Source organism: Porites lutea, chromosome 14 (assembly GCF_958299795.1).
Source record: "Porites lutea chromosome 14, jaPorLute2.1, whole genome shotgun sequence".
NCBI lineage: Eukaryota > Metazoa > Cnidaria > Anthozoa > Scleractinia > Poritidae > Porites > Porites lutea.
The window spans coordinates 19450434-19467318 of record NC_133214.1 but is presented as its reverse complement, the minus strand read 5'-3'; the positions used below and the strand labels follow the sequence as shown (position 1 = coordinate 19467318).

Here is a 16885-nt window from a genome sequence, read left to right as displayed (position 1 = left end):
AATCTAAGGGCATTAATGTGAGCGATATCCTCGAAACTCTCAAAATAAGAAAAAAGCTCCAAAACATTCTCTCTTGACTAATCCTTCAATATTCTAAAGGGAACTTTTAGAAAACCGACAAATCCGTTAATGCCGCCTAATTTAGAGAAAAAGGATTTCTGCCGACCAGCTAACGCTTCAAACTGGAAGTTCATGTGCCAACAAGAAAACTGTTGTTAGGGTGGATTTCACGGAATTTGTTTCATTTCATACATCTACAGAGAGAATACATGGATATGATACCTATAAATACTTTCAATCAAGAAAGGGGTATAAGTCATGTATATTCTAAACATCCCTGAAATTCGTAAAATCCGCCGAACTTTAGAAAACGATATTAGCCACAACTTAAAACTGGAAGTTTAAAGAGAGTAAGAAACTTGTGGTCACTTGTGGTCACGGGATTGTGCGGAAATTGTTGCCAGATCAGTTCAAGGCCAGCAAGAATAATTCTAGTTAGGGTCGATATCACGGATTTGAAGGAAACTTGTGTCATTTAATACTCCTTTTTTAAAATGTTAACTGTGAAAGAGAAGAATATGTCAATATATCAAATATTAAAAGCTTACAGTTAAAAAACGAAGTATTTTAAATTAATGTCTATTCTTAATCGATATCCGCGATATCCGTCGAATCCGGGGTATTTTAGAAAAAAGAGATTAGCTAGTCAACCGCAACTTAGAACTGGAAGTTCAAAGATCAGCCAAAAACAATCTGTGCTAAGACTGGATTTCACGGATTTTGCGTATAAATGTTCTATAACAATTTGACTTAACCCTATCACTCTTAAGATTGAAAAGCTCATCTCTTTTTTTACTGTTTCTGAGTGTAAGATGTTATATCACGACCCCATATCCTCGTCGACTGTTTTCTTAATTCTCATAACCTGTCTCCTTGAGATTGTGTTAAAATGATCAAGGGAATTCAAATCAATGCTTGTCCCCCCTAGAAATGGCAGGGTTAAAACAGTGTGGTGCAACAGTGAAGGTGGAACAGTGTGGTGGAACAGTGGAACAGTCATGGTGGAACAGTGTGGCGGAACAGTGGAACAGTCATGGTGGAACAGTGGAACAGTGTGGGGGCACAGTGGAACAGTGAAATGGAACAGTGTGGTGGAACAGTGGAACAGTCATGGTGGAACAGTGTGGTGGAACAGTGGAAAAGTCATGGTGAAACACTATGCTAGAACAGTGGAACATTGATGGTATAACAGTGTAATGAAAAGGTGGAACAGTAATGGTGGAACAGTGTGAGGGCACAGTGGAATAGTAAGGTGGAGCAGTGTCGTGGAACAGAGGAACAGTAGAAAAGTCATGGTCGAACAGTGTGGTGGAAAAGTGGAACAGTGAAGGTGGAACAGTGTGGTGGAACAGTGAAACAGTCATGGTGGAACAGTGTGGAGGAACAAGGCAACAGTGATGGTGGAACAATGGGACAGTCATGGTGGAACCGTGTGGTGGAACAGTGAAACAGTCATGGTGGAACAGTGTGGTGGAACAGTGGAACAGTGAAACATTGATGGTGGAACAGCGTAATGAAACAGTGGAAAAGTAATGGTGGAACAGTGTGGGGGCACAGTGGAACAGTAAGGTGGAACAGTAAAACAGTCCTGGTGGAACAGTGTGGTGGAACAGAGGAACAGTCATGGTGCAACAGTGTAGTGGAACAATAGAACAGTCATTGTGGAACAGTGGAACATTGGTGGAGGAACAAGGTAATGAAGCAGTGAAACAGTCATGGTGGAACACTGTGGTGGAACAGTGGAACAGTAAGGTGGAACAGTGTAATGGAACAGTGGAACAGTCATGGTGGAATATTGTGGTGGAACAGTGGAACAGTCATGGTGGAACAGTGTGGTGGAACAGTAGAACAGTCATGGTGGAACAGTGTGGAGGAAAAGTCAAACAGTCATGGTGGAACTGTGGTGGAACAGTGCAAAACTCATGGTGGAACGGTGTGGTGGAACAGTGGAACATTAATGGTGGAACAGTGTTATGAAATAGTGGAACAGTAAGGTGAAACAGTGTGGTGGAACAGTGGAACAGTAATGGTGAAAAAGTGGAACAGTAATTGTGAAACAGTAGAACAGTGATGGTGGAACAGTCGAAAAGTAATGGTGGAACAGCAAAACAGTAATTGTGGAACAGTGCTGTGGAACAGTGGAACAGTGGAACCTTCATGGTGGAACAGTGTAATGAAACAGTGGAACGGTATAGGTGGAACAGTGTGGGGGCACAGTGGAAATGTAAGGTGGAACAGTGGAACAGTCAGGGTAGAACCATGTGGTGGAACAGTAGAACAGTCATGGTGGAACAGTGTGGTGGAACAGTGGAACAGTCATGGTGGAACAGTGTGGTGGAACAGTGGAACATTGATGGTGGAACAGTGTAATGAAATAGTGGAACAGTAAAGTGGAACAGTGTGGTGGAACAGTGAAACAGTCCTGGTGGAACAGTATGGCCGAACAGTGGAAGAGTAATGGTGGAACAGTGGAACAGTAAGGTGGAACAGTGTGGTGGAAGAGAGGAAGAGTCATGGTGGAACAGTAGAACAGTCATGGTGGAACATTGTGGTGGAACAGTGGAACAGTGATGGTGGAACGGTGTGGTGGAACAGTGTGGTGGAACAGTGAAACAGTCATGGTGGAACAGTATGGTGGAACAGTGGAACAGTGGAACAGTGATGGTGGAACAGTGGAACAGTAATGGTAGAACAGTGGAACAGTAAGGTGCAACAGTGTGGTGGAACAAAGGAACAGTCATGGTGGAACAGTAGAACAGTCATGGTGGAACAGTGTGGTGGAAAAGTGGAACAGTGTGGTGGAAAAGTGGAACAGTCATGGTGGAACAGTGTGGTGGAACAGTGGAACATTGGTGGTGGAACAGTGTAATGAAATAGTGGAACAGTAAGGTGGAACAGTGGAACAGTTGTGGTGGAACAGTGTAATGAAATAGTGGAACAGTAAGGTGGAACAGTGTCGTGGAACAGTGGAACAGACATGGTGGGACAGTATGGTGGAACAGTCATGGTGGGACAGTGTGGTGGAACAGTGGAACAGTGGTGATGGGACAGTGGAACAGTAATGGTGGAACAGTGGAACAGTAATTGTGGAACAGTGATGGTGGAACAGTGGAACAGTAATGGTGGAACAGTGGAACAGTAATTGTGGAATAGTGGGGTGGAACAGTGGAACAGTCATGGTGGAACAGTGTGGTGGAACAGTGTGGTGGAACAGTGGAACAGTAATGTTGGGACAGTGGAACAGTAAGGTGGAACAATGTGGTGGAACAGTGGAACAGTCATGGTGGAACAGTGTGGTGGAAAAGTGGAACAGTCATGGTGGAACAGTGTGGTGGAACAGTAGCACAGTCATGGTGGAACAGTGTGGTGGAACAGCTGAACATTGATGGTGGAACAGTGTGATGAAACAGTGGAACAGTAATGGTGGAACAGTGGAACAGTAATTGTTGAACAGTGATGGTGGAACAGTGGAACAGTAATGGTGGAACAGTGGAACAGTAATGGTGGAACAGTGGAACAGTAATTGTGGAATAGTGGGGTGGAACAGTGGAACAGTCATGGTGGAACAGTGTGGTGGAACAGTGGAACAGTAATGTTGGGACAGTGGAACAGTAAGGTGGAACAATGTGGTAGAACAGTGGAACAGTCATGGTGGAACAGTGTGGTGGAAATGTGGAACAGTCATGGTGGAACAGTGTGGTGGAACAGTAGCACAGTCATGGTGGAACAGTGTGGTGGAACAGCTGAACATTGATGGTGGAACAGTGTGATGAAACAGTGGAACAGTAATGGTGGAACAGAATGGTAGAACAGGAGAACATCCATGGTGGAACAGTGAGGTGGAAAAGTGGAACAGTCATGGTGGAACAGTGTAGTGGAACAGTGTGGTGGAACAGGAGAACAGTCATAGTGGAACAGTGTGGTGGAAAAGTGGAACAGTGTGGTGGAACAGTGAAACAGTCATGGTGGAACAGTGTGGTGGAACAGTGTGGTGGAACAGTGGAACAGTTATGGTGGAACAGTGTGGTGGACAGTGGAAAAGTCATGGCAGAACACTGTGGTGGAACAGTGGAACATTGATGGTGGAACAGTGTAATGAAACAGTGGAACAGTAATGGTGGAACAGTGTGGGGGCACAGTGGAACAGTAAGGTGGAACAGTGTGGAACAGTGGAACAGTCATGGTGGAACAGTGTGGTGGAAAAGTGGAACAGTCATAATGGAACAGTGTGGTGGAACAGTAAAACAGTCAAGGTGGAACAGTGCGAAGTGTGCATTTTTATTAATAGCCTTGCAGCAACTGAGTTATTTAAAGTACGACTGCTAAAGGACATGAGAAAGATAATCGACATCCTTTCCGACTTAGACTGCAAGGTGATATGTCCAATCTCCATCGACTACAATGATGATGATGATGATGATGATGATGATGATAATGATGACGTTGACTATCGTAAGTAAGTTTAGGAGGCAATACAGCTTTTCAGATAATCCCTTATTGTTTTTGTACCTCAAATATCAGCGGCTTCTGGGCCCGCCTTAGCTTCTAGGTTTGTGGTGTATGGGCAGCTATCATGGCGGCTGATAATAGGGTTTGTTGTCTTATCAGCTTCTTCTTACCAAGAGAGGAACAAGACAGTAATACCAGGCTACTACTTTGGTCGGACTGTTTCTGCAAAACTACATGTATTGTGGCTGAAGACAAAGCTTAAAGCAACGCACATAAACGAAAAAACAGTTTATTCTGAAGCACATAAAACAGAATACCCTGAAGTACCGACTACAACCGTAAGTCTACCATTAAATAAAGAAATGAATGGCATTAAGGAAAAGGTGGAAAAGCAATTCACATTGTCAATATGAAAATGCTTTTTTTGCTAACTAACAAAGTCAAATGAGAGTCCGAAATATATAAACCTTTTCTCTGTTTTCAGTTTAGTAGAGTTTCTACAGAAGAGTGTAACATCTCTTTGTAGACTTCTCAAACTCAAGCTTAGTTTTCAACGTTCCTAGCCTAGTAATGACTGCAACCATGGCAATAATTATCTTTCTCACAACAACTTTTACTACTTCTTGTTCCAATCTCAAGGTGTAGTTTGTGGAAATTTGGTGGGTTTGTATTGACTTTGTAAGATAAGATATACATGTAAGGAATACATGGAAAGTTTGGAACAATAATTCATATCACTGACAAGACATGACTAACACAGACGTACCTACATGAGAATATTCAACGTCAATAAATAATATATAATGTCAACTGTAATAAAACTGTCTTAAAAATACTATTTACAATGTATATGCAGTTGTAAGCCTTTCAGTGTGGATACCATCGGAACAGAGGTTGTCTCTTGTATCAAGGAACTGTTCTCGTCAAGAACTTGGGACTAAATAGCGAGAAACCTATCTAATTCTAGCTTTTTAAAAAACTGTATGGAGTTAATCGGTAAAAAAACTGTTTAGCTGGACAAACTTTTCAAAAGCCTAAAATGGTATTTTTGGAAAATTTTGTTGGTAACTGACAGATACAAGAAATTTTCATGTGATCTGAGTTGAATTCCAAAGCAAATTCGCCTGGACACCAGTTGTGTGGGTTTTCAATTTCCGGATCATAAAATGTTTCTGGGAAACTGCCCAACTACCCCTCTCCGAAGCCAACATTTTTCCCTAGGTGAGAGGTAAGTGTTGATGTTGGCTTAGGGGAGGGGTAGGTGGGCAGTTTCCCAGAAACATATAATGATCGATTTCAGTGGAACTCTGAAGTTTGGTCACTAGACATATAGACTAAACATTTGGAAGTCAAAATACTTGATCCCCACACGTTTGTGTCTCTCTGAGAATTCAGGTAGAATCCACCTTTCATATGTAAGAAAGTTCTTTCCCAAACATCACTATGTCTTAATCATCAGCTAATAGTGGGTTTACATACCACTAATTATTAGCCAAAAGGATCTGCTAGTCCAAGGCTACGATTCATCCTACATGGGTGATTTTTTGGTTCCTCAAATTCTTTCTCCAGATCAGTGTCAAAAATCATAATGTACTAGTACATAAAACCAGCATTACTGCATGGGCTAACATTTACAATGATTGTTATAAAGAGCAGTATTTCTGAGCTAGCCTGTTCTTATCAAGTGCATTCAGTGCCTTTGATAATTCACCATATGTAGCTAACTCCCCTCGCAACTCCACCCAGACCATTAACATCTGAAAGGCTTTCTCTTTTATCCCTGGGAATTGAATATTGTCACTCTGAATTTCCATAATACTTGCATTGGGTATTTTTAGCTTACGTCCAAGATGTTTCCAAAATTGAGTGATTTCCTTCGACAAATCCGTAAGTTCATCCTCAGATGGCTGTTGACTTTCTTTGCTTTCTAATTTTAACTTTTTGGCTGGAGGGTCATCTGTGTAGAGAAAATAACGATGCACCTGTCAGTTTTTCAAATACACCCACTTACAAAACATGGTTACCTCCTTATCTATAGGAAACATCTATATGTCAGCCTCAATAAAGGGTTTTGGTTGAGACCCCCCAGGGGGGTACTCCGGATTTCAAGTGACAGTTATGATCGGATGGGGGCAAAAATCAAAACCCGAAAAAATCCCTTGGGGTTCAAACAAACCCCAAAACGAATCCCTGGACCAAAATTTAACCCCGAAAAAATCCCCATGCCGAATTTGTGAGCCCTAAAAATTTCCAGAAAGCATTAAATGATATAACATGAAAAATAGAAACATTAGTTTTGAATACCCAAAAAAATCCCTACTTAAATCAAACTTCCCCCAAAAAAATACTTGCCAAAATTTTCCTACCCCAAAAAATCCTGAAATCGAAAATTTCAAACCCCAAAAAATTCTTTGATCATCCCTGTCACTTGAAATCCAGAGTACCCCCCGGGGTGAGACCCCATTTTCACCTCTCTGAAGAAATTTCAGTTAACCAACTGCCTTGCTTAAGTGGAAGGTGGGTGCCCGGTATACCCAGGGGCTTCCACTGTGGCCAGCCAGCCCCTAGATAGAAAAACTGCCCCCATGGCTGGCAAATCCCCACAACCCAGCCATGAGCCCCCATTCCAGGCACCCATCACACTGATCAAACAGTGGAAGGAAGAAAAATAGGGATGGGAGGGGGGGGGGGAAGACGCTAAATGAACCGCTCCACAGACCACTGCACAAACGCTTGACGAAGAACTCACAGATCCTAGCCGTGTACAAAGCTACCACAAACCATGTGAGCCCGCACTTATGGGATTGACCGCTGGATGCCCGCTACGCTCGTGGGCTGCTTGTCAGCTAAGCTTGTAGACCGCTAAGCTTGTGGACCGCTAGACCGCTTAACTTGTGGACCGCTAAACTTGTGGATCGCTTAACTACTAAGCTTGTGAACCGCTTGACCGCTATGCTTGTGAACCGCTTGACCGCTACACTTGTGAACCGCCTGACTGCTAAGCTTATGAACCACTTGACCGCTAAGCTCTTGGTGGTTAACTTAGTCAAATTACATTTAACCAAATTTTACTGTGCTAAAAAAATTGAATCCCAGCTTGTCCTTTGGGCAAGCAGCTCTCATATTTTTCTTGACCAGGGCCACTTCTTGCTCCTCTTTGTTAATGAATTAGTTTAGAGAATGATTTGCCTGAACCCCTACCTACTGGGCAACTTTCAAAGCTTACTTAGTAAGCTTTAAAAGTGACATGCCCAGCAAAAAAAAATCTTCTAGTATTGGACTACTAGACGGGATTTTTTTTGAGCCCTGAATTTAGAATTCAGATATTGGTTTTTAAGAGCCCCCTCCCCCTCTCCCCTTCAGAATTTCTACTGACTCTCAATGGAGTAGGTACGAACATTTACGGGAACCATGCATAAAAGTGAGGGCCATACAGTAGTGCCAGTAATAAGTGAAATAATTCTTTACACAGTTTTGTAGCTCAAAGATATTTGCCTGAGGAATTTCTAGTGATAAGTTAAATATATTTCTTTTTGCACATTTTTATAGCTAACAGATATTTGCTGGAGGAATCTCCAAAGCAAATTTTTGCAGAGTGAAAAGATGCCAACCTTTTTTGGAATTATTATTGTCCTGAGAACAGTGGATAAATTTACTCTAAGGGGTGGGGTGTTGATGGAGGAACGTTAAAATGCTCTAAGATTGGTCAATGATAAAATACCTTCAAAAATTTCCTTATCCTGGCTGTCAGAGAAACCTCCAGAAGGCTGGGTATCTGTGAAAAAAATAAATAGCAATCAAGATATGCAAGTATAATTATGTATCTAGCCTGACAAAAAAAGATGGCATTCTGCAAATTTTGCAAAGATGGGAGGAATATTGCTTGTTTTAATGGGGTTTCATTAATATAAAGTGATTCATTGTATCAAGGTTCCACCATCCACCAAAATTTCATTAAGTTCAAAGCAACATGAAAACCACAGAACTAAGACACATTTTAGACTGAAACTGTGGCAAAATATGTGTTATTATCAATAAAATTTGTGCCACAAGGTTCGTTCCAGAACATATCTCAGAAGTAACTAAAGTGACATACACATTCCACTATTCAGATGCTGCAAGACTTCACTACACAATGTCCCTTTGTTGTAGCTCAATTCTTCACTCCCCTTGTGATGGATTCCCACCAGCTTCAACCCAACTGTTGTGAGTACAGGGGATCCAGAGGAACCAGTTTCCGTGTCAGCTTTGTAGAAGACGAAAGGTGGTTGAACTCCTAATATTTTGTCTTGGCTGTACTGCTTAGGTTGACCTTTGGGATGCTGAATTACAAAGATTCCATCATCCTTTCTAAGTTCTGGTTCTGGCTCCATAACAATGGGCTGTATGCTTAGGTTCAAATCATCAATCTCTTTTTTGTTGATGCCGACAAATGTGTAGTCTAGTTCCTAGAAATAAACGGTAAGGGTACTTGTTAGAAGTGAAATCATAGGTTATAAATAATAACAATAATATAAATCTAAATAACTGAAGGTTTAATGATATATAGGGACTTTGAGCAACAGAGAAGTCAATGGCAGTGAAAACCTCATGATGAAGAGAAACTTTCCAGATTTTGTCACAATAAAATATTATTAGGTATTATTTCAGCTCACTGATAATTACATACTAGACTGTTCACAGTCCCCTATTTTTCCGTGTGATCATCGAGACCAAGCGCGTCTTACCGTTAATGGCTTGATTTTCAGATGTACCGAGGGGGCGGGCGTCAGGGATTACACCCCGCCCCCTAAGTAGAGGTTAGAATCGGTTCAACTGAAAATCAAGATGGCCACTATTAATGCTAAGACGCGCTCGATCTCGACGATCTCACAGAAAAATAGGGGACTGTGAACAGTCTAATTACATACCAACATTCTGTTTTTCTTCTAAGAGCAGAGCTGAGCAGAGCTCATCTCACAGAAAAAGAGCATTTACGGAGCTGTGTCCCAAAATTAATCAAAATTCTAACAAAGAGAACAGCCACCAAAATGAGCGAAACCTAAAATACCTTATTACAGGAAATTAATGCTCTTTAATCTCAGTAAACTTTCATTTCTGCGAAATGAACTACAATTTTCTCGACCTTAATTTCCATGTTTTGGACCCCCAATTCCAATACACTTCTGACATTCTTGACACCTAAGAAAGAGGGGTATTTTATTAGGGTGGAGATCCACCAGCAACAGTGAAACCATGAAGAACTTCACTGCCGTCGTCCTTGCTTAAGGTCTCTATTAACTTTTTCTGCCTTTAAAATGAGCACTTATTTGAGGAGGGCGCTAAATTCGAGGTTGGGCACTTATTTGAGTAAATACGGTACCCAGTCATCTACTTGTGTCAGATGGCTTTTGTAATGTGAGCATAACTGGATTATGGTCAAAGTGTTATGAGGTTAACGAAGAACTTATGCACACAGGGACCCAGTGCCCACTATAGGTCCTGGCCAAGTACCAGGTCTTAACATTGTCCTCAGGCAGGGATACCTTGCCTAATTATTCTGGTCACTGTCTCATGTTGGTAGGTACTCGACAAAAAAGTTGCGTTCACATTAGTAACTTGTGAGTATCATGCTTGGCATGGTGCCAGCAGGAGAGCACCAAGTGTGAGCAGATAGAAGAAATGTTTCACTTTCACTATTGCTTGCTAAATAAACTCACTTTGTTTGTTCGAAAGATTACTTCAGGTCTTAATTTAACTCTCTGACCGCCGCTCGCGTCGTCATAACCAAAAGTAGCAAATGCATTTTCAGCTTCACCGATTGAATTCAACACGTGGTTATTCGTGAAGATCCCAAAAATTTCGCCGAACCCATCCAATGTTAGCTTTGAATAGAAACCAGTTCCTCTCCTGCAATTTCACAAAGAATACACATATTTTAAGCATTCCCTAACACAGATCTTGTACAGTGTGTGAAGATCAGTTAAAACAACATTAAACAAGTTTACTGCAAAGTAGAACAGCTCACTTTTGACGATCTTTCTTCCTCGAGTTTTTGATTACCGTGATCACGGTCTGTATGTAACATACGGCCATGACTCTTTTAAAGAGCGTTTGAGTGCTCTGAAAACCATCTCCGTCGCTGAGGACTACTTCTTGTCGTTCCATAGGTGTCAAGTACTGAAAAATAAACCCAAACGGACGCCGAATTTGGCGAAAATTTGAAAAACTTTGTTCATCTTCGTCACGCCATTTTCATATAAATCTCCCGCGCCAGCTGTCTATTCCCAGTCCCTCGCGTAAATTTCGAGCTTTTTGTAAGTGGCCTGTTGACGAGCTGATCGTATATCGCCTCTTATATCGCCTCTTATATCGCCTAAACGAATAATCGTCCCTCCCCTGCCCCTCTCGCCATCTTCTCTTCCATTTATCCTCTCCCTGTCAAGTTCAAGTGCAATGAGATTCAGCAAAACTTATCAGTGACGATTCAAGCTCTGAAAATTAATCATATTTGACGTGATTATTTTTTGAGTTAATAGCAAAATATTGAGGGCACGACTTCCAGTGAGCAATAGTTTAAATAATCGCCTCCGTCGAATATTCGCCCCCTGTCTGTACGAAGAAAAGAAATAATCGCCCCCGGCTATTATTTGAGGAAATACGGTATTCCAGGTTAAAAAAATGATAAGATGAGACAAATTCGTACCTTCAAGATGTAAGCAAAAAAATATTTAATAACTGAGAACAGGAGTCCGTTCCCCCTCTGAGAGAAGTTAGAACCTCTGGTGCAGCATAATATACAGTACCACAAGAAAGTGCTGCTTTTTATTATTTTCTGTTGAATGTATTTTTGTGCCTGTTACAGCTATATGCATGTTAGTTTTCTCACGTTTTTCTTTTTGTCTCCTGTCAAATTTCCGCCTTTTTTTAGATAGCCATGATACAGCCCAAGAGAACTCATTTTACAGCAAGGTTGTGCTCTTAGCTCTCACACTCACATGGCCTCATGGAGCACGTGATATCTTGAGTTACAATTCCACCGGGCTGCAACGCTACTAGGCTTCTGTACTGTTACCAGGCTTTACAACAAACAAAACGAATTAAATTAGAGGTTTTTTAAAAGGCTGCTAAAATTCTTCTTTTCTAGTGCAAACTAGACTGCAAAACAGTCAGTTTTTTTTCTCACAATCAGTAAAGAAGTTCCAGACCTTTTGTTTCACTGCTTGGTGCGTACTTGAATACGCCAAAATGCGGACTGTTTTGCAGTCTACGTGCAAACCAATTGCCGTTTGTGTATACAGCTGTAAGGCGCAAAATAATGTAAATGATAATCGCGATCGGCAGTGAAAAACTCGTCAGAGAAGGTTCAAGCGCCAGAAGCGCTCTTGACTGCCACTCTAACTGAAACGTTTTAGTCCGGCATCCTTGAAAAGTCAATGCTAAAACCGTGTCCACCGAATAAACACTCAAATAAAGGACGAACAGTAAATTAAAAGAGGTGTCGGTTATTAACTTTTTGCGTTAACTTTAATTTTTTGTCTGTGTATTTATAATTGATGGGTACGTGCCTTCCTTCTTTGTTTGTATTTGTACAGGGGAAAGTTTCCGCATTAATCTCAAGTCTCTCCATTTACTTTTCTGTGCTAAATTATATCTAGCTGATCGTATCTCTGGTTTAGGAGGAGCGAGATTAAATTAAATTACCATATTAAGAAAAACTTTCTTGTAGTTTCAATGATCTTAAACATGTTAAGATACTTCATGGCATCCACAAGCTGTCTGCTAAGAAGCAACTTTTCTATTATTAAAAACACTGATCATATAAATTTATTTTTAACCAAATATATATGAGGCTATACAAAGAGAAGAATAAACAAACTTCAGCCGTTGTACAAAAAACGTTAATTAATTCAGAATATTTACTTGGCCAGTTTCAGAGGCGTTGTAATAATCCACAGTACCAAGAGAGGATAAAGCTGCAAATTATTTTGACCATTGCCAAAAAAGCAGCACCTAGAATGGAAAACAGCACAGACCACCCGACACAAGGATAAATTCGCCATTAGCCAGAAAAGCTTTCTTAATTCTGTGCATAATATTTAATTTTCTATCACCGATTTGGGTCCGTTTTATTGTAGATATTAATATAGGGCTTTAAGAAATTTCAAAAATTGGCGTTTTTTTAATATCACAATAGTTCTTTGGATTTAAATTACTATCAGACCTAGAAGACCAAAAGGAAAAATACTTTGATCTTATTATATCACATTAAAAGACATTCATAAAAAATTAATTGCTTTGGTATTATATGAAAAAAAATATAAACCCTGGATTTTAACCGAAAATTTTAATGTGTTTCGAGGGGTCCACAAGTTTGGCGTTATAAAAACAGTTGCAACTTATCACCCTGACTTTATGGCGTTTTCTAGGCAATAAAAAGTGCTTTAAATTGTGTATTTATGAGCTTTGACTAAATTTTATCATCGTGTGTTCTTCGTAAAAGGATCCAGGCTTGGTGTCAAAGAGGAAAACTGAATAAGTTTCCCATTCTTTAGTAGTCAAGTCATGCTTATACTACCTTAATTTCAGGCTTTTTGACCTTTTTAAATATCAAGAAAAGTTGAATTCTAAGTTTCACTTTCCTTTTTTCCCCTTTCTTTGTTTTTCCTGAAATCGCCAGACTTTTCCTTAACTATCAAAGTAGTCTTCACGTTCCTGACCAGCCTGGCATTTATTGTGTCCTTCTTCGGTAACTCGATGGTGATCTATATAATCAGAAAGGATCAGCTATTGAAGTCCACTACATTCCTTCTAATACTCAACATGGCCTGTGGAGACTTGGTAACGACTTCAATGACGTCCCCGCCATTAATCAAGTTCTTGTTTGTTGGATTAGTTTGGATTCCTGGGACTTTTGGAGGTTTGCTATGCAAGCTGAATTTCTATCTCGTTTTGGTCGCTCTCCTGGGCTGTAGTTTTAGCCTGGTTGGGATACAAACAGATCGCTTTTTGGCTGTGATCCGACCACTGAAGCACCAACCTTGGTCCAAATTCACAAAGGTTATTATTCCCGCAATATGGCTCGCGGCTATTTTACTTCCCATACACATGTGGCACGAAATTGGCGGTAAAAGTTCCTCGAGTTCAAGACTGAACATCTCAGTCTGCGACGTAGAACAAGTTCCATTAAGTATGGTGATCACGCTGAGCATATGCTTTCTACTTCCATTCACAGTGATGCTAATACTTTACCCAATCATCATCTATCATCTGTGGACAAGGCACATTCCTGGAGAACCGAGCGCTTTGCAACAACAGAAAGCAAATCGTATGGCACGGAAAATCACCAAAATGATGATTGCTGTTGTACTTTCTTTCTTTATCTGTTGGGCACCGCAATTTATTTTCGTCTGGATACATCCTCTGGCTAGAGAGCTGGCACGCACTTTACCCATCTGGTTAATTCCATTTATCCTTTGGCTACAAGTGCTTAACTCTGCCATGAATCCTGTTCTCTATGCGATCTTTAGCGAACCTTTTAGACTTGGCTTCAGGAAAGTTATATTTCGTAACATTTTACCGGGACGCAACGCACAAGTCGTGCAAAGTGCACATCAAAACGTTCATCAAAGGTATCAGAATCCAATTCAAAACATAGCACTTGTAAGATTTCATAATAGCGCAGGCCTGCAGAGATAAATTTATGTCTACATCAGTAAAAGGTGCAACCACCGTGTTGAGAGTTCAAGGCCCCGGTGTCCGATTTTTAGGCCCCTGGACTCGAACCGTGCCGTCCCTTGTTTTTTTTTTTAAGTCCGAAGTGTAAATAGTGAACGTGAAGCCATCGAGTTACGAATACAGGCAGTTCTTGCAGTTCTGGAGTGCTGCTATTTAGGCAAAGAAATATTAAATTATTTCACCTTTTTGAAATTTAATTGGTTGATCAAAGGAAGATTTTTGCTTTTCTCTTGTGCACAGAGCTGCGGAACGGATTTAGAGATCGTCTATGTATTACGTAGGGATGCTCTGGAAATAACACGCAGCAGTTCGCAAAACTATATGACAGACTGCCACATTGCGATCGAAGTTCCCCTGAAATGAGGAACCGTCGTTTTATTCCGCGGCTGCTGGACAAGCTGTATCACTTTAGTAGTTAATGGGATAGCTATACCCCACAAAGGCTGCCCGGCGCCTAATCAGCAAGTGATAGGTAAATCGTATTAATAACCTGAAGACGAGACGAGTGCCGGCGAGAAATTCGAAAAACAAAACAAACATGGGAAAACACAATATTTATAACTTTCGCGCCTACCATAGATTTGGCAACCCTTAAAGCTGTATCGCTGCAGTTAAAAGGGATGCTTATGATGTAGAAAACACAGCAGGCAAGGCAAGACAACGCCATCCGAGCTGCCAGAATTTATCCCGCTTTCATCGCGGTAACCGGGCTGAAATGTTCATATGGCAAAATTTTTAGCCCGCTTACCAAGATCCCGGTTGGAAAAACCGAGATCTCGGGAACCGAGCCTGCCCACCCTCTCATATGAACACATCGAAAATTTTACAAAGGATTTAGGGCCTCTTCATATGAGCACCGGGATGAATTTTGCTTTGGGTTCATATGAGAAATTTCAGCCCGGTTTCCGAGATGAGAAAAGGTCAAAGATCCTGGGTACGAGTTCTGGCGCCAAATTTAGGAAACAAAGCAAACATAGCGAAACACAAAAATTTTAACTTTTGGGCCTATCTTAGCATCGGTAACTCTTAAAGCTGTATCACTGCAGTTAAATGGGATGCTTATGATGTGGAAAATACAGCAGGCAATGCAAGACGATGCCATCCGGACCGCCAGAATTCATCCCGCCGTTCATCCCGGTAACCGGGATGAAGTGTTCATATGGCAAAATTTCCAGCCCGCTTACCGAGATCTCGGTTGGAAAAACCGAGATCTCGGGAACCGAGCCAGCCCACCCTCTCATATGAACACATCGAAAATTTTACAAAGGATTTAGAGGTGAGGCGAGATCTCGGAAACCGGGCCAGCCCGGTCAACCGGGCTCATATGAAGAGGCCCTTAGAGGAGAGGCGGGATCTTGGAAATCGGACCAGCCCGGTCAACCAGGCCCATGTGAAGAGGCCCTAAGCATGGTCTGGCGCTGTAGCAAGGTTTGTAATATATAGATTTAGCCAGGGCTAAAAGCGAAGCTCTGGTTAATAATACTTATAAACAAAAAAAGTTAAATCGTGTAATGCTAAACGCGGACAGCAATGAAAATGGCATCAAGATCAATAGATCTAACTAGCAAAAAAACAAATTGCACGTGCAGTACACTTTTTTTCTAATTAGCAAAAAAAACAAATTTGCACGTGCAGCACGCCTTTGTCTTTCTTTGCCGTTGTTTTGCACAACTACAACGCTGTTTTGTAGGGCTAAAACGTCGAACTTCTTAGTTACACATTATTTTTATGGAGGAATTGTCGTATGTGCTTACCCAATATTTTGTCTCTTGTGTTCATTTTCGCTCTTGTTTTTCACTGCCGCTCATTTTCACCTTGCGGGCCGCTAGCATTTCTCATTAGGACCATTTATACGAGGAAAAATAAGACGCGTCTTACATAAGACGCGAACTTATCGTATAAACGGCACATTTCGTCTAAAATAAGACGCGACTTAGCTAAGAAGCGTCTTATTTTAGAACAGCCCTTAACACCTGTTCTTAGATAAGACGCGTCTTAGCTAAGACGAGAAAAACTTCGTATAAATGACCTCCGCGTCTTACATAGGACGCGAACGCATAGTACGCATGCGTTAATTTTTGGCGGGAAAATTATCGCTTGCCCCGCGGTGGATTGGCAGGCCACTGGCGAGGAAAAATTGTTTACAAATTACAACGCGTTTTCGTTTCTGCTTTATTTTTTTCTTCGCTCAAATACAATGAGCAAGCGGTTAACGGTAAAAAGAAACACTTGGTCCATCGCGAAGGAAAAATATTTTTTGTTATTATGTAAGGAGAAGGCGATAATAGACCTCCTGGACAAATGCGTGACATCTGCTGGTGTAAGTAGACCCTTTTAACTTTAAACTATCACAATTTATATTTACTAATCAAATTGCTATCTTCGTATTATAATCTTACACTTTAATAGTAAGTTTAAGTATACGGAAGACTAAGATAAGACATGCTCGTATAAATGGTCCAGTTCGCGTCCTGTTTAAGACGCGTTTAATTTTCCTCGAGTAAATGGCCCTAATTGTCTCACCGCCGCTTTGAAGTTTCATGTTTTTCTTCCTACAACATTTGTCTCTTTTGTTTTCAATCACTCGCTCTAGCTCTTTTTCTGTTATCCACGTGAGTGTAAACATCAAAAGTAACGTCGAAAAAGACGAGACTTTGTT

At 41.1% G+C, this 16885-nt stretch overlaps 2 protein-coding genes across 2 annotated transcripts; one reads left to right on the top strand and one right to left on the bottom strand.

Moving 5' to 3' along the window:
* Nucleotides 1–5794: 5794 nt before the first annotated feature.
* Nucleotides 5795–10718, bottom strand: LOC140924559 (uncharacterized). Its single transcript, XM_073374582.1, has 5 exons — nucleotides 10517–10718; nucleotides 10209–10398; nucleotides 8606–8957; nucleotides 8231–8284; nucleotides 5795–6466 (listed from the first exon to the last, which is right to left on the bottom strand). The coding sequence occupies exons 1-5, from the start codon at nucleotides 10654–10656 to the stop codon at nucleotides 6153–6155; spliced, it is 1050 nt and encodes a 349-aa protein (XP_073230683.1). The 5' UTR covers nucleotides 10657–10718; the 3' UTR covers nucleotides 5795–6152.
* A 1326-nt stretch (nucleotides 10719–12044) lies between these two features.
* LOC140924028 (tachykinin-like peptides receptor 99D) lies at nucleotides 12045–14187 on the top strand. The gene is made up of 3 exons (XM_073374033.1): nucleotides 12045–12048; nucleotides 13169–13370; nucleotides 13743–14187. Exons 1-3 carry the CDS (start codon nucleotides 12045–12047, stop codon nucleotides 14185–14187), a joined length of 651 nt encoding a protein of 216 aa, XP_073230134.1.
* The last annotated feature ends 2698 nt before the right edge of the window (nucleotides 14188–16885 follow it).